The sequence below is a fragment of the Rhinoraja longicauda genome, chromosome 4 (genome assembly GCF_053455715.1).
Source record: "Rhinoraja longicauda isolate Sanriku21f chromosome 4, sRhiLon1.1, whole genome shotgun sequence".
Lineage (NCBI taxonomy): Eukaryota > Metazoa > Chordata > Chondrichthyes > Rajiformes > Arhynchobatidae > Rhinoraja > Rhinoraja longicauda.
Genome location: NC_135956.1, coordinates 34,163,832 through 34,186,341, shown reverse-complemented (window position 1 = coordinate 34,186,341; position 22,510 = coordinate 34,163,832). Strand labels below are relative to the sequence as shown.

Here is a 22,510-nt window from a genome sequence, read left to right as displayed (position 1 = left end):
CACAAGGCAGAACTGGCACCACAAAACCAACACCACACTTGCTCTGGTCAAGTGAACACGGATAGGTGATAAATCTTAGTTTCCTACACTGATGTTGGACTTCGCCTGCTGACTGCCCCTGTGTTACTGCAGCAAACTCAGAGCCAAATGAGACAATCTCCCATAGACCTGTAGAAACAAGGAACTGCAAATGCTGGTTTACAAAAAAAGGACACGAAGTGCTGGAGTAATTCAGTGGGTTAGGCAGCATCTCTGGAGAACATGGATAGGTGACTTTTCAGGTCGGAACTATTCTTTAGACTAGAGGTTGGGGTCAGGACCCTTCTTCAGACTTCAGATTCCCAGTCTGAAGAAGGGACCTGACCCTAAACATCACCTATCAATATTCTCCAGAGATGCTCCCTGTCCCATTGGGTTGCTCCAGCACTCTATGTTCTCCTATAGACTTCCTAATTCTCAAGCTGGGAAGTCAGCCCTGAACTCTATGCTCAGGTAAGACTAGTGCAAGCACCACAACTCATGTTTAAATCTCTGTCCAGTTGTCAATATAGTGCTGAGAACAAATAATTTGAAGATGCCCCAGATTCCAATTCTTAGTTCTGAGAGAGTTCGATGTTAATAAGTTCATGTTTAAAGTTGATCTCTCATAAAAAAGGGGAAACAAATATTTAATTTCCACCTAAAACATTTCGGTGAGGCAACCCCCTATCTTTTAGATGTGCCATTGTCCATGCCTCTGGGCTTGTACTCGCTGGAGTTTAGAAGGATGAGGGGGGACCTCATTGAAACCTGCCCAATAATGAAAGGATGTGGATGTGGATGTGGATGTGGAGAGGATGTGGAGAGGATGTGGAGAGGATGTTTCCAGTAGTGGGAGAGTCTAGGACCGGAGAGTACAGTATCAGAATAAAAGGAAGTATCTTTTGAATGGGGATAAGAAGGAATTTCTTTACCCAGAGTCTGTGTGAATCTGGAATTCTTTGCCACAGACGGCAATGGAGGGCAAGTCATTGGGTATTTTTAAAGCAGAGATTGATAGGTACTTGATTAGTAAGGGTGTCGAAGGTCAAGGGGAGAATGCAGGAAAATGGGGTTGAGAGGGATAAATAGATCAGCCATGATCAAATGGTGGAGCAAACTTGATGGGCTGAATGGACTAATTCTGCTCATGTTTCATGATATTACGGCTCGTCCTTGATTATGCTGGTGGCCTTGTCGATACGGCGTGAGGTGTAAATAGTGTCAATGGAAGGGAGGTTGGTTTGCATGATGGTCTGGGCTGCGTCCACCATTCTCTGCGATTTCTTGCGGTCTTGGATGGAGCTGTTGCCAAACCATGCAGCGATGCGCCCCGATAAAATGCTTTCTACGGCGCACCTGTAAAGGTTGGTGAGGGTTGTTGGGGGCTTGTTGAAGTTTCACACGTGTACGACTAATATCGTTGAATCTTATTCTCGCAGATCCTCCGACTCCAATTGCCCCACCGCAGCTGAACTCTGTTGGCGCTACCTACCTGTGGATTATGCTGAACGCGAACTCCATCAGCGGGGACGGGCCGATCATCCAACGAGACATAGATTACCGGAGCACCTCCGGGAGCTGGGCAGACATACAGCCGGTAGACAGCCACCGGTACAAGATTGGCCACCTGGATCCTGACACGGAGTATGAAATCCGGGTGCTGCTCACGCGTCCCGGGGAAGGTGGAAGGGGAGCTCCTGGGCCTGCCCTCAAAATGAAAACAAAGTGCGGAGGTAGGTCCTCAGGATGAGGGTGAAGCTTGTATCGTATTTTTGCTGACTGAGGAAGAATGTGCCGTCGTATTGTGCCAACCTTGCCTTAGGTTTGATCTTGACCAGTTGCTTCCTAATCTAATATTTCATACGTACTTGCCTTAGATCCCTGATGCGCAGGATGTAAGACAACACCTGGTGCAGTACTACGTGTATCTGAGCGTTGATTAAATAGTGAGCCGCTGATCCAGATGGAAATGGTGAAGATGGTATCACTGCAGCTGGGCTAATGTGCTATCTGGATATTTAATACAAAAAAAAACAACCAGGCTGTTGTTTTCTCTCCGTTTTTTCACATCTCGGTGTCATTACAGGACACTGTAAAACATTGGACAGGAAATTTAGGTGAAAAGAGATTTTGGTGGTCCACATTTTCATTGGCAGATGCTCCTTGTAAGAAAGGACGCAAAACGCTGGAGTAACTCAGCAGGTCGGGCAACGTCTGGAGAACACGGATAGGTGATGTTTCCAGTTGAAACCCTTCCTCAGGCTGAGAATGGTCCATCAGTCTGAAGAAGGGTCCCGACCCGAAACGTCACCTAGCCAGATTTTTCAGAGATGCTGCCTGACCCGTTGAGTTACTCCAGCACTTTGTTTCTTTTTGTGTAAATCAGCATGTGCATTTCCTTGTTTCTGCACCTTGTAAGGCATAGACAATGCACCATGCTGTATAACACAGTTGGCTGAATGCATACAGTTTACTACGTTGTACTGCATTGCCTGTTCGTGTGTATAGTGCTACAAAAAGTAACTGGATCCATATGTGCAGCACAACTCAATTATTTGTGTACAAAGTAAAAAATGGCAAATGCTGGAACTCTGAAGTGAAAACAGGAAATGCTGGGGATATTCTACAGGTCAAGTAGTGACAGGTTCTGATGAAAAATTCTGTTTCTCTTTCCATTGATGTAGCCTGACCTACTATGTCCACCATTTTCTGTTTTCATTTGTATCCAGTGCTACACAGTCTATGTGGTGCTGTACTGTATATCAGGCACCATATAGTTGGATATGTCCAACAATATTGTTCAGTCAGTGTTGACAAAATGAATGGGTCAGTGTATACCATGTAATATAACATTTCTGTTTCATGTATACACTCATGGGTCTATTTATTCAATGTGGCACAATATGCTTTCTGCAAATGTACTGTGCTATACAACATTGCTTGTTCCCATACACCATGCCGATCAGCTTGATTAATTCTGTAATCTCCAGCAAACAGCTAATTGCTTAAGATATGATCAATTTATTTAGATTCTTTCACTACTCACTTTCCATTAGATCATAGAACACAGAAAAATACAACACAGGAACAGGCACTTTGGCCCACCATGTCTCTGCGGAACATGGTGCTAAAATAAACTAATCTCATCTGCCTGCCCATGATCCATATCCCTGCATTCTCTGCATGGCCATTTGCCTATCTAAAAGATCCGAGGAAGAGTCTCGACCCAAAACGTCATCTATTCCTTTTCTTCGGCGATGCTGCCTGACCCGCTGAGTTACTCCAGCATTTTGTGTCTATCTTCTGCCTATCTAAAAGCCTCTTAAATGCCACTATCGCATCTGCCTCCATCACAAGCCCTGGCAATGCGTTCCAGGCACCCAGCACATTCTTTTTAAAGACAACCCAATCCCAAACTCTGCAAGTCTCACCTTAAAGCTATACCACTTAGTCTTGGACATTTCCATCCTGGGGAAAAAGGTTCTGTCGACCCTATCCATACCTCTGATAATTTTATAAACCTGTCAGGTTTCCCCTCAACCTCCAGAGTAAACAATCCAGGTTTCTCCAAGCTCTTCTTGCAACTAGTACCACCTAGTCCTGGCAGCATTCTGGTAAACTTATTCTGCATGGTATCTCAAAACTCCACATTGTTCTTGTAATAAGGTGACCACAACTGCCCTTATTCAGTAAAAACCTCTGCATCGCCCTATAACAAAAGCGAGTCATTTATTCTGGACATCTCAAATATTTAAACTCAACCGTCAGGGTGGAAATGTCAAAGACAAATGGCATAGCTGTAAGATTAGTGTGGCAAAAGCTTTGGACAAGTTGGACAAGTCAATTTCCCTCCTGGGACAAATAAAGTTATATCGTATCGTACAGTATCGTACAAAGGATGTGCTGGGTACCTGGAACGCATTGACAGGGCTGGAGGTGGAGGCAGGTACAGTCGTGGCAGCTAAGAGGCTTTTAGATAGGCAAATGGACATGCAGGGAATGGAGCGATATAGATCTTGGGCAGGCTGATGAGATTAATTTATCTTGGCATCATGTTCAGCACAGACATAGTGGGCAGAAGGGCCTGTTCCTGGGCTACGAAGCTGTGTCATTGTGGCGGACACTTTTTGCCGTTGTCATCTCCTAAGCACTCAATTTTTGCAGGAATTATTGTTGGTGCAATGGTCCTTCAATATTTGGTGATCTAACTTTAAAAAAATCAAAATAATTATTCAGAATAAAAAATATAATCGAACTGTGCAAAAAATCTCCCGACATTCTCGTGCTTCAGTGCGTCCCTTAGCACGTACTCCTGTAGTCTGGAGCGGGCCAGTCGACAACATTCCCCGACGGACGTCTCGGGAATGGGATTTGGGCCGACCAAAGAGCATCTTTCACCGAGTTGATGACCTTTTTGTTTATTATTCAAAATAAACTTTACTCAGGGTAAAAAATACATACAAAGTAGGTACTGTGCACAAATTCTTCCAACATTAACAGAGGCTGTTCATTGGGTCGTAATGTAAATTGTTTACAAATTTTATCTGACACCCTTGCCATTCATGTGGCCTCCTGGATTGAAATCCCTTCCCTTATTTGAGGGGCGTCTCCAGCACACCCTGCCCAACCGAGTTTATAAAATTTAATTTTTTAATTTTAAAATCTTTTTAATTTTTACATATTTATTTATTTATTAAAAAAATTACCTTCCAGCAGCACAGTATAAATCCAGATTAACGGATCAACATTATTTCTTAAAACCGACTCCGAGAGCTGCCTGGATGAGCTGCTGCAAGTGTTGGCCTTGGGGGTGCATGGAAGCCTGGTTTCTGATGCAAATCACCATTCACGTGAAATGGCTGACACTTTGGCAGGATTTGACCAATGACCTGATCCCACTGCAGAGTAAAACGGTTAAATTATAGAGCCTGTTCAATATTCCAATATTCAATGGAACCAAGCCCTCCTCAATCCTGAGACACTGTCCATCAAGTAGATGACAGACCTATCGCCGGAACTGCAATGTGTCGGCAGTTTCAGGAGCGAAGGGGAAAATTAGACGATAATTTAAAGAAAACATTTAAAAGGCAGTAACTCACTGACTGCGCGTTTAAGGAACTTCTTCTGACCGAGGTTTGTCTCAGTTGCAGCCCGAAGTGAGCAAGAACGTAGTGTGAGTGAGTTGTGCAGGAAGGAACTACAGATGCTGGTTTATACCAAAGATAGACACAAAGTGCTAGAGTAACTCAGCGGGTCAGGCATCATCCCTGGAGAAAAAGGATGGGTGACTAATCATTCATTTTCTTGTGGTCAGGGCAGGTCTTCTGTCGATGAGGATGCGAGTCATGTTGTTAACCTCATGTGTCAGGGTTTAAAGGTGCAGCAAAATTGAGCAAAGCAAAATTCAGAAAGCCTTCAGGTTCTGGAAAGAAGATTGCTTTGCCACACAACCATTACAGATTTTATTTTTGTTTATAAAATGAGTGGCGATGAAGGCATTGGTCATCATGCGAACACGTGACAAGTTAATAACTGGCTTAAGGGGCTGTGTGGTGCTGATAAGGTAATGGGAAAGAAATTAAGTTGGGGAGGAATAAAAGACTCCATCCTCAACGACTGTTTGGTGGAATCTGTAGCAACAGCCGTTTATGATGAGACTCATTTCACCTGTTTAATTACAGTGATAATTGCACATTTAAACTATGCACCCAAAGGCCATGCAAACCACATTTAAACTGCAAATGCAACCTATTGGACAGTTAATAATCCTAATGGTCCTCAACCATCCTTGGATAAGAAAGTATTTATGTCTGAAATGAGCATTTGCTCGGTATCTTTCCTCCACCCCTCTGTGAAATATGCCTCAATAATTGTTAAGCAAATAAATTATTCCAAATTGGTTTCAAATTACAGAAGATGTATAATAACATGTTGTGACACTAATGTGTTAATGCGTTTTATTGCCTCTGCATCCTCTGATATTAAATTCAATGGTATATGTTTCTTTCTGATAATGGAAGTTGGCAGCCTGCTAATTAACCATTTATAGTTTTTTTTTAAATTGTAATTTCAAGACTGGGATGTAATCTAAAATATAGATAAATTATATTGATAGTGTACTCCAGGAAAAGCTGCCCAATGTCTATATTTGGCTGAAATATAAACTAAACGTACAATTTCTACCTTGCCACTATAACACCATAAGACATAGGAGGCGAGTTAGCCATTCAGTTCATTGAGTCTCCTCTGCCTTTTGATCATGGCTGATCTATTTTTCCTCTCAACCCCATTCTCCTGCTTTCTCCCCTTAATCTTTGATACCTTTCCAAATCAAGAACCTATCAATCTCTGCTTTGAAAATACTATCTTGGCCTCCACAGCTGTCGGTGACAATGAATTTCACAGATTCACCACCCTCTGACTGGTGAATAATAAATTCCTTCTCATCTCCATTCTAAAAGTACGTCCTTTTATTCTGAGGCTGTTCCCTTTGGTTCTCGGCTCTCCCACTACTGGAAACATCCTCTCCACATCCACACTATGTAGGCCTCTCATTATCCGATACGGACAGTAATGTACAATGTGCCAACACCGTTGGGCAGTTGGGTTCCTCGTCATGGGTTTTAATGCTTGGAACTTTGCCAGTAGACCCAATACCTGAGAACTAATATTTGAGTAATTTCTGATGAACCTGTACGGTTGAGGTCGAAGTGGGCAGCTAATCACTTTCTGTGATCAGGGCATTAATGGAATGGCCGGCATGTATTGGCCATCCTTAATTCCCTTCAGAAGGCGGTAGTGAGCTGCCTTCTTGAACTGCAGCAGTCCTTATGGTGGATGTATAAGTTGGGAATGTCACAATATTGGTCCAGCAACAATGAAGGAACAACAATGTTGGGCGGCACAGTGGCGCAAGGGTAGAGCTGCTGCCTCACAGTGCCAGAGACCCAGGTTCGATCCTGACCGTGGGTACTGTCTGTGCGGAGTTTGTATGTTGTCCCTGTGACTGCATGGATTTTCTCCGAGTGCTCCGGTTTCCTCCCACAACCCAAACGCATGTAGGTTTGTAGGTTAATTGGTTTCTGTAAATAGCTCCTAGTGTGTAGGATGTGAGAGTGGGATAACAAAGAACTAGTGTGCGGGTGATCGATGATTGGCATGGACTCGGGCCGTAAGGCATGTTTGCACGCTGCATATCTATCTAATACAACAGACGAGTGTGCACCTTGGTGAAGCACCTGCAGGTGGCAGTACTCCCTAGTCCCCCTTGGCAGTAGAGGTTGGAAGGTGCTACCTGGATGAGAAAATGCAATGCATGGTACATAACAGAGCTATTGTGCACTGGTGATGGACAGAGGTTTAATCGGTGGATGGGGTACCAATCAAGAATATGTTACCATATCACATTTTTGGCTCACACAACAGATAGCACACTTCCATCCATATGTCTTAAGAGCAAGAGAGTTAAGATTGGATTAATTCTTCATTGCAGCATGTTCCCTCTTCTGTTCCCCAGCTCCAATTCCAATGAACTGATGGTGGCTCTCTTCCCAAAGTACAGCTTTCTCCCTCAACACCCAGCATGGCACCAAGTATTCCCCACTAAGCCCTCTCCTTTCTAATCTTTGGGAATGATTTTCATCAACCATTACATTCTTCGATGGACTGCAGTCGGTTAGAAGCTCTTCCCATGTGGGATTTTGCACTCCCCGTGTTCAGCTATGTACATGGCCTACTTTTCTTGGCCAACTTTGCCTGTGCTGTAATGTAATTGAAAAGATGTAAGATGTTCCCTGCAGAATTGAATGGTCAAGGGTGCTTTAGTCACATGTGCAAACTCACTGTGAAGTTCTTTTTTCTCATACAGTTCAGTAAAGCATTGCCATTCCTAAGCACAATCCCCGATTCGCAAAGTGTACAGAAATGGTCCACTGAGACCGCATGCAAGAGGTGCCAGGTTTTGGTGCCATTCCGAAGTACAGACTTCATGAACTGCGCTCTTGGTCTTAGGGAGTGGTGCCCTATCCAGGTGAGCCCCAGGCTATTGCAAGGACTCCAACCATCACCTTCATCCAGATTGTCCAGCAAACCTATGTCCCTCTCCTCGCCCATCCACCTTTGTGCCCCGTGGGCATCTGCCACAACCGACTGAGTGCGAAGAAGGCAAGACCCCGGTTCACTCTCCGACCGGCCTCACTCTTCGCATGCACTGTCACCGCTTCCCTATTCTCCAGTCTCTGAGCTTTTCCCGACAGGCCATGGCACACCGCCAAGACCTGCGTTCTCTGTTCAGTGTTCAGTGTTCTCTGAGATACATAGGGAAATTCTGGACCAACCTATGGCAGATCACAATGAGCCTATAAAGTTTCTGAGTAATTTACAAAAGGGAGTTGGCAAGAGAAAATACATGCATTTAAACAACATGTTTCACGGCACTGTGATGTCTCAAAGCACTTTACAGCCAGCAAAGAATTTCTGAAATATATTGTAATAGAGTTAGCAATTGCCTATTTTCTCACAACTCGAAATGAAACAAACATCAGGGAATTTGTTTTCATCAATGAGAATTGAAGGATACATATTAGTCTGGATGCTGAGAATGGCTGCTTTGCTCTTCTTTGAAATAGTTTCAGTGGGATTACTTGAGAGAACAGTAAGGACTCATGAAAACAATATTTCCAACAATGCAGTCTGGCGTGTGTGCTCTGTGCTCAGTATGGGACTCAAACTCAACACTTTCCGACCTGAATAAGTGTTAATCACGTGAGTGGCATGGTGGCGCAGTGGTAGAGTTGCTGCCTTATAACACCAGAGACCCGGGTTCAATCCTGACTATGGGTGCTGTCTACACGGAGTTTGTACGTACGTTCTCCCCGTGACCGCATGGGTTTTCCCCGGATTCCCAAATTTTCTCCCACACTCCAAAGCCATACAGGTTTGTGTATCACTATTGTGCAGGATGGTGCTAGTGTACAGGGATCATTGGTTGGCGCGGACTTAGTGGGACGAAGGGCCTGTTTCCGTGCTGTATCTCTGAAGAAAACTGTGAAACTGAGCAAAACTTCTTTTCATGGGAAATGGATGGAATGGACAATGTCAGTCAGGATGTTTTTTCCAGAGTGGAAATGTCAAAGACTAGAGGGCATAGGTTGTAAGTAACAGGAGCAAAGTTTGAAGGAGAAATGTAGGTCGTTTCTTCACTGACGGTATTGTGTGCCTGGAACACATTGCCAGGGGTGGTGATGGCGGAGGCAGATAAAGTAATGGTATTTAAAATGCTTTTGGATAGGCACGTAGATATGCAGGGAATGGAGGGACATGGATCACATGCATGCAGAGGAGAATGTTTGGCATGGACATTGGGGGCTTAAGGCCTGTTCCTGTGTTGTACTGTCTTATTTTCTATATTCCACAGAACATAGATATCCATCTCCTCATTGTTTCTGAACTAAAATAAAGTTTAAAAGTCAATGGCCTGTGAATTTCTTTCAGGTACTCTAGTTTCCTCTCACACCCCAAAATCATTATGCTGGAGTAACTCAGCGGGTCGGGCAGCATCTCTGGAGAAAAGGAATAGATGATGTTTCGGGTCGGAACCCTTCTTCAGATTGAAGACTTCTGAGTCTGAAGATGGTTTCAAACCTGAAACGTCAGCTATTCCTTTTCTCCAGAGATGCTGCCTGACCCGCTTAGTGTAAGTAGTGTAAATGGGTGGTTGATGTTCAACGGAGTTTCAATGGGCTGAACATCTCACTCAATATGGCATTGATCTGCTTGGAGTCACAAATAGTCCAGATCAGGAAATGGTGACAGATCTTTTTCCCTGAAGGATATTAATGATATAAAACTGGTTTTAACAACAATCAAATAGTTTAAAACTTACCATTATTGATGTGAGTTTTTTTCATTCCTCACTTTATCTTACTTATCTCAGCTTGAATTTTCCAAGCAGCCACGATAGGTATCAAACTCATGTCCTGAGATCAGTGGTTCAGGCCTTTGGATGCTCGCTACAGATTTAACCTCGAGACTACACATCCCCCTCTATTCCTCTCACAATTTTATAAGCTTCTGGAAGATCACTCCTCAGCCTCCTGTGCTTCAGGGAATGAAGTCCTAACCTGCCCAATCTCTCTGAGACCAAATTGAACACCATACTCCAAATGCAGCCTCACCAATGATACGAACAACTTCAACATAACCTCCCAACTTCTATTCTCAATTCCATGATTAATGAAGAAACAAGGAACTGCAGATGCTGGTTTACAAAACACAAAGTGCTGGAGTCACTTAACGGGTCAGACAGCATCCCTGGAGAACATGGATAGGTGACGTTTTGGATCGGGCCTGTCACATTACCTATCCATATTCACCAGGAATGCTGTCTGGCCCATTTTGTTACACCAGCACTTTGTGTCTTTTTTTCCCCACTGACTGATGCGTGTGTTCCAGTACACTTTGGCTTCTGCCATGTAGATAGTGGAAAGTCTTTGCTTGATGAAAATTACCAAAATAACTTTACAAGGGACCCTTTTCCAGTGAACACTGAACTCCCAACATGTGCCTTCTCAGCGGCATCAGCCGAGGCAGCATGGTGCCACAGTGGTAGGGTTGCTGCCATACAGCGCCAGAGACCCAGGTTCGATCCTGACTATGGGTGTTGTCTGTACAGAGTTTGTATGTGCTGCCTGTGATGGTGTGGGGTTTCTCTGGGTGCTCAGATTTCCTCCCACACTCCAAAGACGTACAGGTTTGTAGGTTAATTGGCATCTGTAAAATTGTAAGTTGTCCCTAATGAACAGTACTAATGAACAGTACTGGTCGGTTTGGACTCGGTGGGTTAAAGGGCCTGTTTCCACGCTCTTATCTCTAAAGTAAAGCTGCAGATGCAAACAAAATTGGAGTAGCATATGGTGGGATTGAATGTTTGATTGCAATGCTGAATGACGAACAATAGGGTAGTAAAGCATTAAATGAAAAATGCTTTTAATAAAATAGATGGAGGTGTCATCGTATTGATTTCAAGACAAGGTGACCAGAGAAAATGCCAACATTTTCTAGTTCCTGCAGAATAAACAGTGACTGCTGGCCATCTGCTAAGATTTACAGAATGTTACAGCCTGAGCAATTTTAAACAATTAAGATTCATTGGGCTTATTAAAATGCATTGTACTTTTTAAGCCCAGCTGCTGGTTACTTGTTAAATTGAATGCTTTGCATAAAGTAAGTGGAAAAAGTGATCCGTTGAGAATAATATCAAAACATTCTTCATGTGTGGGAATTGACATAATGAGACAAGTTTGTAAGCATTTGTGGAAATTTCACTCAAGTATCTGCTATGGGCTTTGGGCCCAAAGTGCCGCTCGAGCACTTTCCAGCCTCACCTCTTAGCCAGAAGGTTGTGCTTTCAAAGTTCTGCTCCACAGATTCAAGTGTTGAAAGGCTAAGCTGACTGCCTCAGTGCCAGTTATCTGTTGCAGGAGATGTTCCACAACTGCTCTCTCAGCTGTCCTTGAACTATTTTCTGGCACTTCTTTAAAGAAGAGCAGGTGACTTATCCCTGGTATCCTGGCAAAAATATATCCCTTAATCAGCATCACAGAAATCAGATTATCTGGTTGTCATCCCAATGCTTTTTCAAGGACCTTGCTGTTCAGATATCTACTAATACTGTATTCCTTGAAGCGCAGGAGGATGAGGGGTGATCTTAAAGAGGTGCATAAAATCATGAGGTGAATGACCAGAGTCTTTGACACAGGGTAGGAGAATCAAAAACAAGAGGACGTAGGTTCAAGTGGGAAAGATTTAATAGGAACCAGAGGAACAACTTTTTTGCACAAGGAGTGGTAGGTATATGGAATGAGCTTCCAGAGGAGGTGAGGCAGATACCATCACAATGTTTAAAAAACAATGGACAGGTACTTGGATAGGATAGATTTAGAGGGATATGGGCCAAATATAGATCAGGGAGACTTATATAGATGGGGCTGTTGGTCAGCATGGGAAAGTGGGGCTGAAGGGCCTGCTTCCACGATGTATGACTCTGAATTTAAGAGGACATATGTTTAAGGTGAGAGGGCCAAAACTTAGCGTACATCTAAAACAGGCGTTCACCCCATATGCTCCTTCTCCATGTCTAGGTGAGGTCCTGGAAAACTGGAGGCTGGCTAATGTTGTATCATTATTTAAGAAGAGCTGTAAGGACAAGCCTAGAAACTACAGGTCAGTGAGCCTGACATCAGTGGTGGGCAAGTTAATGGAGGGATTCAGAAGGACAGGATCCATAATGTTTCTTATATACAGAGGCATTATATGCAGAGAAAGGGCTGTGATGATGGTTAAGTTTTAGTTCATTGACACAGTGTGATATTCGCGTTGTACATAGAATTTGAATAATTGTTTATAAACTGCATATATGTATGTTTACATGTGTGCATATTTGTGTATATATGTATGTATGTATGTGGCAGATGTATGGATATATGTATGTATGTGTGTATATGTTTGTGTTTGTGTGTGTATATATATCTATGTAGATGAGATAAAGTTTGTGAATTAATTGATGAGTAGTGGAGAATAGGTTGGAATAAATAAGTGTATACTTCCTCCTACTCCTTTTCAAACATGTAAGATTTAATTTGTGTTGTTTATGAGAATTTATTCATTGAGTTGTGTATAGGTTTATCGTTCATTTCATTTTATTGTTAATTTGTTTTGGTTTTATCTTTTTTTTGTTTTACATGTTTGAACTAAAATATAAACAAGAACAACAACATTTGAAAAGTTATTAAAATTGATGTAATTGATTGAAACAAAGATTATACAACCAGAATGTTAATTAAAAACAAATATAAACACTTAGAAATAATTTTTAAAATGGAGTAAAATAATTATAAAAAGATCAGTTAAATTACAATCATTAAGCCATAGGAATTCTGACATTTTCTTTAAAGCTAACAAAAAATTGTGATTAACTTATTTTACTGAAAGCCAAATGAGTATTTTTGCAAACCACATTGTATTAATTGTCCATCAATATTACTGAAAACCTATCCGTTGCCAATTTTTGGTGACTGGTTCAATGTCAAAGTTTTGCTTGATTACACTCCTGCTAAATGTTATTTTACCACAATCAAGGTGTTATATAAATGCAAGCATATAATAAACCAGTAATTAGTTCTTAATGATGTGTGGGAGAGGAGTAATGAACAAGTGGCTTTTGGTCGCTAGTATGTGGTCATTAGCACATTTCTCTGTGTTTTCAATTGTGTAGCTATCTAAAAAATAATATCGTGCAATCTAATTTTCAGGTTACGGCTTCCAATGTTTTCTACTGCTGGAATATTCCTTGCATCATAACTCGATATGCTGCAGATTAATTCCTGATATACTTGCCCTCAACGGTCAGGGGAATTGAGTGTCAGAGTCAGTAAGTCATGGTGCAGTTTTATAGGTCTTCTGTTAGGCTGCATTTGTAGAATTGCATATGGTTCTGGTCGCCTCATTACAGGAGGGATGTGGAGGTGTTGAAGAGGGTGCAGAAGAGGTTTACCAGAATGCTGCATGCATTAAGGCGAGGTTGGACAAACTTGAACTGTTTGCTCTGGATGGTTGGAGGTTGAGAGGAGATCTGATATGATAAGATACAATATGAAACGATAAAACTTTATTAATCCCCGGAGGGAAATTGATCTGCCAACAGTCTCAACACACAACAAGGTACACGAAAACTTGAAATTAAAAGTGAAAACAAAAAGAAAAAGACAAGCGATTGTTGGCTGGCTGTCGTGTGCATAGCGCCTTCAGCGGAACAAATGAACAAACAAACAAACACAGACTTATCCCCTGGACAGACGATTCTAAACGAGAGTGCCCCCCTCCCTCCCCCATACCGGGTCCTCCTTAGTTCTCCCATTGTTCTTCACGGCGGTCCCGCCACGCCGGGTCCCCATTGTCTTCCCCTCCCCATCCTCACGCTCATGGAACGCTGACCGCGCATGTTGATCGCGAGGCTCCATCGCTGCCAAGGCTCCCGTTGCTGCCGAGGCTCCCGCCTCTGCCAAAGCTCCCGCCGCCGTCGAGGCTCATGCTGCCGCTGTCGAGGCTCATGCTGCCGCCGAGGCTCACGCTGCCGCCGAGGCTCCCATCACCGCTACCGAGGCTCTCATCGCCACTGCTGCTGAGGCTCCTTCATCCCAGCCAGACCTCGCTGCCCGGCTTCACTGCAGTCCCCTGGGAGGCCTGTGGGGCAAGTCGGGCTTACCGGGCATGGATGTTCGGCGGGTGGATCAGGTGCCCGCGGTTCCCCGGGACGCTCCCGCCATGAGCGCTGCTCCCCGGGACAGATGTATATAAAATTATGAGAGGCATAGATCGGGTTGAAAGTCAGAACCTTTTTCCCCAGGGTGAAAATGTTAAAGACTAGAGGGCATAGATTTAAGGTGACAGGGGCAAAGATTCAATGAGATGTGTGGAATCAGTTTTTTTCGCAGAGAGTCATAAGGTCATTAGGGATAGGAGCAGAATTAGGCCATTTGGCCCATCAAGTCTACTCTGCCATTCAATCATGGCTGATCTATCTCTCCTTCCTAGCCCCATTCTCCTGCCCTCTCCCTATAACCTCTGACACCTGCACTAATCTAGAATCTGTCTATCTCTGCCTTAATCTTATCCACTGACTTGGCCTCCACAGCCTTCTGTGGTGGGTCCCTGAAACGAGGTGGTGTTGAAGACAAATACAAAAGTGGCTTTTAATAGGCATTTAGATAAGCACATGGATAAGGAGGGAATGGTGGGATATGGATCATGTGCAGAGATGAGTTTGACTTGACATCATGTTTTGCATGGACTATGGGCTAAAGGGCCTGGGCTGTACTGTATTATATTCTATATTTTATATGTGCTTCGAATGTGTAGGAATCAGGAACTGAAGACCAAGCCAATTATCTCCTCCTTAACCTTTATTCCATTCCCAACTGCTCCCCATTCTCCATATTTTAATGTGAATCTTCTTCAGGTAGCTCTGTTTAATATTAACTTTATATTAGTAATTTAAATTACCGTGGTTGCAATCGTATTAATCTTATTGTTCTTTTTCTTATTTTGCATAAAATCGGTTACCACAGTAGCTTAACTGAGACATTCATCATTATAAATACGCTATTTTCTTGACAAGAATTCACTACTTATTGTATGAATTAAAATATCTTACACTGAATCCATCACTTTTGAATTCAATCAGTGTTTGGAGTCATCTTCCATTCTATCTGTCGGCACTTGATACATTAATCCTGTCTTGCTTTTCACCTTATACACATTCATTGCCATCATTCATAATATACACACGCAAGGTCTCATTCCTTTTCAAGCACTCGTGAAGATATGGGCCAGAAATTCAAAGGTGTGGGATGCAAACCTTGTATCAGAGTGGTAAGGTTACAGGCTCCCTTTACACTGGTGGTGGGACCATCTCTGCTGGCCAAACCTGGCGAGAAACTGGGGCACAGCTACTTGGCCGAGTGGTTCTCTGTTTCAGGGACTGTGATTCTGAGTGAAATGGAGCCCGAGTTCCCTGGCTGAGGATTGAAAGGTGAGCTAATGTGCATGTCGGGATGCAGGGATTGAAGGATAAAGGAAAGCATCTGGAAGCGAAGAACTTTGGGCTACAGATCCTGGGGCTGGGTTCTATGAATGCAACCAGTGAAGGCCCTGGCTGCCTCAGGGAAGAAAACAAATAATTAGAGATTCAGGCAGATATTACCTTATCTACCTATTGAACACATGTAAAGGGCCTAACTCCTGGTTCAGAAGTACGCAAAGTTTTCCATTTTGTAATGAGAAGGGAATGCACAACAAAATGCTCATTATGTTGTCGTGTTGATGGACTGACTGAAACATACATGGTAAGGCTAATAATTATATATCTTCCTCACTGTTATCAGCTGTCTGAGTGTTTCTTCCATAAGATGTCCTTGGTCCCACTGTCCCATTCACTGCAATCCCAGTGTAGACTTTGTAACCTTGTCCATGGTACTAATGCTGAGAACTATGTCATGCACTCTGTACTTGAGTTTGACAATTGCATTTATGTATACTGTATCTGATCTCTTTGGGAGGCACGCAAAACAAAGATTTTCGCTGTACCTCATGACAATAATAAACCTCATCCTAAACCTAAATCCTCTTCTGCTTATCCTGTCCTTTAGGATCAAGGATGACCTGTTTCTTTGGTTCATGTGGGGCTAATGTGGGATCTACAGACTGCTGTAGATGGGCTGGAGATGCTTGATTAAGTGGATAAGGGGTATAAGAGGTGATGGATTCCTTCCACTGCTTGCACCAGGAATTTGCATGCTCCCAATTAAATACCGGGTTCTCAGTGCCATCCCATTTGCTCCTTCTCCATGTCTAGGTGAGGTTCTGGAAGACTGGAGGCTGGCTAATGTTGTACCACTATTTAAGAAGAGCTGTAAGGACAAGCCAAGAAACGACAGGCCAGTGAGCCTGACATCAGTGGTGGGCAAGTTAATGGAGGGATTCAGAAGGACAGGATCCATCAACATTTGGATAGACAAAGACTGATTAGGAGTGGTCAGCTTGTCTTTTTGTGTGGGAAATCAAGTCTCACAACATGTTAGAGTTTTTTGAAGAGGTAACCAGGAGGATTGATGAGGCCAGGACAGTGGACGTTGTCTATGTGGACTTTAGCAAGGGGTTTGACAAAATCCCTGTATTGTATGTTTGTCTGCAAGGTTAGATCGCACGGCATCCAAAAGGAAGTTCATGTTATAGGAGCAGAATTAGGCCATTCAGCCCATCAAGTATACGCCACCATTCAATCTTGGCTGATCTATCTTTCCCTCTCAACCCCATTCCCCTGCTTTCTCCCCCATAACTCCTGATACCCTTTCTAATCAAGTCTCTGTCAATCTCCAGCTTAAAAATACCCAATGACTTGGCTTCCACAGCCGTCTGTGGCAATGGATTCCACAGATTCACCACCGTCTGACAAAATAAATTCCTCCTCATCTCCTTTCTAAAGGTACATCCTTTTATTCTAAGGATATGGCCTCTGGTCCTAGACTAGTGGAAACATCCTCTCCAAATCCACTCTATCCAGGCCCCTCAACGTTCGGTAAGTTTCAATGAGGTCCCGCCTCATTATTCTAAACTCTTGCTGGGAGAAAAGCCAAGGCTCTCTTCAGGAGTGCTAATTATGAAGACCTTCACGGCAGCTCAGGCACTGTGAAGCTCCTCTTAGTGTAGAGTTGTCACATAAAAAGTAAGGATGTAACTGAGTGAACTATCATTGCAGGGCCCATTAGATCCTTGACATTGATTTTCTTCTGGCATCATTTCTGTTCTTGCTATTTTGTTTGGCCAGCAGATAAAGCAGCCTAATTGGGTATCAGTCCAGCAATCATGAGTACTTGCTGTGGATAATGAGGACATCCTTGATGTCTCTTCCAATGACGATAACACCTTTGAACAGATGCCAGTGTCTGAATTACTGTGTTGCCCTGAGGTCTTGTGTTGGTCTCTCCGACAAAAACAGAATGTTGGTTTTGAATGGCATTCTGAGCACTTCATCAGGAGAACTCCACGAGAATTTGCATTCCCGACTCATTCCTCGTCCAGAAGATAGACACAAAATGCTGGAGTAACTCCGCGGGTCGGGCAGCAACTCTGGTGAAAAGGAATCGATGACGTTTCGGGGGTCTGGAGCTGCGGGAGAGTCAGGGCAAGGACCTGCTGGTGCCGGTGCACAGCAGCCAGTGTGGAATGCAGGGCACGGAAGGAGAACTGTTGTGAGAAGCAATGGATTGACTGTCGGATTGACTTGAGAATGATCAGCCATGATCACATTGAATGGCGGTGCTGGCTCGAAGGGCCGAATGGCCTTCTCCTGCACCTATTTCCTATTGTCTATTGTCTATTGGTACCTGCAATCCGGGTTGGGACCAAACTGGGAGATCTTCAAGCCACGAGGTAAAAGATGGAGGCGCAGCCATGTGCCGAGGAAACACATGCGGTCCACACCGTCCAGCAGGCCCACGCTCTCACTCCTGCTCCCCCTCACTCCACGTCCACCATGGCATTCCAAAGGATTGGGTGCTTGTTGCGCCTGGCATTGAAGTCACCCGGGAGAATCACTCTGTCTCCCTGAAGGGTGAGACAAGTGGTCAGAAGACGTTTGTTTATCCTCCAGGGGGAAAATATTGAGATGCCCAACGTTCAGTCTTGGCAGTGAAGCCCACCCCTGAAGAGAGGATTATTTTTCTAGTTCCTCCTTCTGGAGGTAGCCATACCCACCACAAGGTTCTTTGAGCCCATCATATCTTCTTTAAGGCAGCAATTCTAATATCAGAGCCTCTGAGATCCCCTGCTACGATAGTTGAGTAATATTTCCATCATTCACTGTTGGGATTAGTCTAGTTGAGTCTAGTTCTGTTTATTATTGTCACAAGTACTACGGTAAAGTGAAAAGGTTTTTTTTGTTGCATGTTAAAGTACAGCATGGAAACAGGACCTTCGGACCACCAAGGCAATGCTGACCACCTGCTCACACTAGTTTTATGTTATCCTACTTTCTCACCAACTCCCGACCCACTGGGGGTAATTTTACTGTGGCCAATTGACCTACAAACCCACAACTGCATATGATTTCCAGGAGGTTACCAAATGGCTGCCGGAGGGGCCGGATGAGGGGGATGTTGGGAACTTTTCCATCTACCCTCCTTCCTTCCTATTCCTCAGGGCTAATTATAATGACACCAACAAGGTTTTCAGTTGTGGAGAAAGGAACTGCAGATGCTAGTTTATACCGAAGATAGACAGAAAGTACTGGAGTAACTCAGCGGGTCAGGCACCATCTCTGGGGAAAAAAGGATGGGTGACATTTTGGGTCAGGACCCTTCTTAGGGTTTCAGTTGCATCGGTAAATGGGATCTTGTCTCACATCCAATCCAGATTTACTTTTTGGAAAAACACAAATGATTAATTAAATTAATTAATCAATCAAAATTAATTAAGTAATTGATTAGATCATTCTTCATGCACACGGCTGATTTTGCATGTTGTTCAAGAGATAATGCCAATCTTTGAATTATTATAAAACAGAGGAGGCTATTCAGCCATTGCTGCCTGTGCTAGCTCTTTTGGGGATCAGTCTGTTTGGCACAACATTCCTACTTTTCAGATGCAAAAAATTCACAATCCTCAATTAGCTATCCATCTACTTTCAACAATGATTTAAGGAATTTAAATCCACCACAGATCCCGACAGGCCTCTGAATGGAGCTAAATTTCTCACCATCTCTCCTGAAGATCTCGATTTGGAATTATCATCTCAGCTCATGGACTCACTTAGTGGACGGCATAGCTTTCCTCTCCCAGTCTGACCTTTCTGTCATGGGCCTCCTCCATTGTCATAGTGAGGCCCACTGCAAATTGGAGGAACAGCATCTCATTTTTCGCTTGGGCAGCTTACACCCCAGCGGTATGAACATTGATTTCTCTAACTTCAGATAGTTCCTCTGTCTCTCTTTCCCCTCCCCCTTCCTAGTTCTCCCACTGTCTTCCTGTCTCCAACTACATCTTATCTTTGTCCCGCCCCCTCCCCTGACATCAGTCTGAAGAAGGGTCTTGACCCGAAACGTCATCCATTCTTTCTCTCCTGAGATGATGCCTGACCTGTTGAGTTACTCCAGCAATTTGTGATACCTCTTTATGAGAACCTGACTTTAACTTGAAAACATCATTTGGTCACCTCGTAGACATTTCATTTCCAAGAAGATCAGAACCAACTTTTCCATCCTCCCCTCAGTCCTTCATTTCTGATAACATATCTGGGATCCTCTCGAATTGCCTTATAACTAATTTCCCAGTTCAAGTATAACCAACGATTTTATACAATTGAACCACAATTCAATTGTTTTTAGATCCTATTACTATATTTGCAAGATACTAATTACCTAAATGTTATTTTTATTGAATTTATGAATTTGTTCTGCCATGTGTTATGGATTTAGACATAAGAATACATGTTTTTATATTCCATTTATTTGCTATTTTATTGGTAGACCTTCCAAGTCATATAATTTCATATCTCTCGACAATGAAGTTAATCTGTTGTGCCTTGCTCACATCACCATAATATCTGCACCCTGTTACTATTCTTCTTATCATTTAGTTGCCTTTGCATCTGCAAACACTAAGTTGCTGTTCATAAGATCATAAGTTCATAAGTAATAGAAATAGTATTACGCCATTCAGTCCATCAAGTCTACTCTGCCATTTAATCATGGCTGATCTATCTCTCCCTCCTAACCCCATTCTCTTGCCTTCTCCCCATAACCTCTGACACCCGTACCAATCAAGGATCTATCTATCTCTGCCTTAAAAATATCCACTGACTTGGCCTCCACGGCCTTCTGTGGCAAAGAATTCCATATTCACCACCCTCTGACTATAGAAATTCCTCTTCATCTCCTTCTAAAAGAACGTCCTTTAATTCTAAGGCTATGACCTTTAGTCCTAGACTTTCCCACTAGTGGAAACATCCTCTCCACATCCATTCTATCGAAGCCTTTCACTATTCTCTATGTTTCACGGTCCCCCCTCATTCTTCTAAACTCCAGCAAGTATAGGCCCAGTGCCATCAAACGCATAGGTTAACCAACTCATAGGTTAACCAACTCATCATAGGTTAACCAACTCATTCCTAGGATCATTCTTGTAAATCTCCTCTGGACCCTCTCTTGCGCCAACACATCCTTCCTCAGATATGGTTCCCAAAGTTGCTCACAATATTCCCAATGCGGCCTGACCAGCGCCTCTTCGAGCCTCAGCATTATATTCCTGTTTTTATATACAAGCCCTCTCAAAATAAATGCTAGCATTGCGTTTGCTTTCTTTACTACTGATTCGAATTGCAGATTAACCTTTTGGGAATCTTGCATCACCACTCCCAACTCCCTTTGCACCTCTGATTTCTGGATTCTCTCCCCATTTAGTAATGGGGAAAATACTCCCCAAAAGTAATGGACTCAACACAAAGCCTCAAATAACAGCATTTGAAGCCTTTTCCCATTCTCAAGAACATCTGGCCACCACAAGGCTATGTCCTCTGCCACTGGGTCAATTTTGCATCATAAAGTCCCCTAAATTTCATGGACATAAGAAAACGGGAGTAGGAGTAGGCTACCGGCCCCCTTAAGCCTTCCCCGCCATTCATTATGTTCTTGGCTGATCTGGCCCAGGCCTCATCTCCTCTTCTGAGCCAGTTTCCCAGTTCCATCTTGCAAAGATTCATCTGATTTCTCTTTCACACTGAGTTTAGAAGAGAATAGATCACGCTTAGCAGGTTGTACTCGAGTGCCTTAAACTGTTTGCTCCTCGTAATCATAAATAAGTCAAAGAAACATTGATAGACACAAAGTGCTGGAGTAACTCAGTGGATCAGGCAGCATCTATGGGGAAAAAGGATGGATGAGGTTCCAGGTTGGAACTCTTCTTCAGACATTTGGTTTGGCATTTCTTTGGTCTGAAGAAAGGTTCCAACATGAAACGCCACCCATCCTTTATCTCCAAAGATGCTGCCTGACCCGCTGAGTTACTCCAGTACTTTGTGCCTATCTTCGGTACAAAACCAGCATCTGCAGTTCCTCTTTACACAAAGAAACCTATTGATTTGGTATAAACCCAGCATCTGCAGTTTCTTCCGGCACAATAAACCTGTTGATTTGGTCCAAAGTGTTTAAAGTTTTTCCCAGCTAGTTTGTTTTTCATTTGGAATTCCATTCCTAGTTTTGTCTGTTACTACACAGCAATTTATTGGACAAGGGTTGCAATTATTTTGTACAAATGTTTTGTATGAAGCCTCTCTGACTGACCGAAGTTCTGATTTTTACAGCCTGCAGCTGGTGTGTGCAAGTCCATTAGTGCTATCTGCTGGCAGGTAACTAAACAAAGATGATCCATAACCCAAACAGGGCCTCCCTCTCCTGACATGAATGATAGAGATAAACAACTGTTCCTGATGAGAATAACAGACCAGTATGTTGTAAGAATGTCTTACTGCAATTACATTGAAGCTTTGGCAACATCACACCTGGAGTTTTGGATACAGTTTTGATCGCCTTCTCTGAAAAAGGGTATGTTTGCCATAGAGGGAAGACAATAAAAAATCACTTGATGGATTCCTGAGTTGGCAAATAGTCATACAAAGAAAAATTGAGTGGTTTAGTTTAGTGATACAGTGTGGACCAGGTCTTTCGGCCCATCAAGGTTTTTAGGCCCATCAAGTCCATGCGGACTTACGATCAGTAGTATAAGAAAATAACTGCAGATGCTGGTACAAATCGATTTATTCACAAAATGCTGGAGTAACTCAGCAGGTCAGGCAGCATCTCGGGAGAGAAGGAATGGGTGACGTTTCGGGTCGAGACCCTTCTTCAGACGAAGGGTCTCGACCGGAAACGTCACCCAT

The 22,510-nt window shown here is 43.3% G+C and overlaps 1 protein-coding gene across 6 annotated transcripts in view; it reads left to right on the top strand.

Annotated features, from left to right (window-relative positions):
• The window catches only part of LOC144592686 (receptor-type tyrosine-protein phosphatase mu), a 606,124-nt gene that overhangs the window by 204,334 nt on the left and 379,280 nt on the right, over positions 1-22,510 (top strand). For all 6 annotated transcript variants that reach the window (XM_078397499.1, XM_078397500.1, XM_078397496.1 and 3 more), the window contains exon 7: positions 1,461-1,754. In XM_078397499.1, coding sequence (XP_078253625.1) covers positions 1,461-1,754 — 294 coding nt within the window. The remainder of the gene's footprint in view (positions 1-1,460; positions 1,755-22,510) is intronic.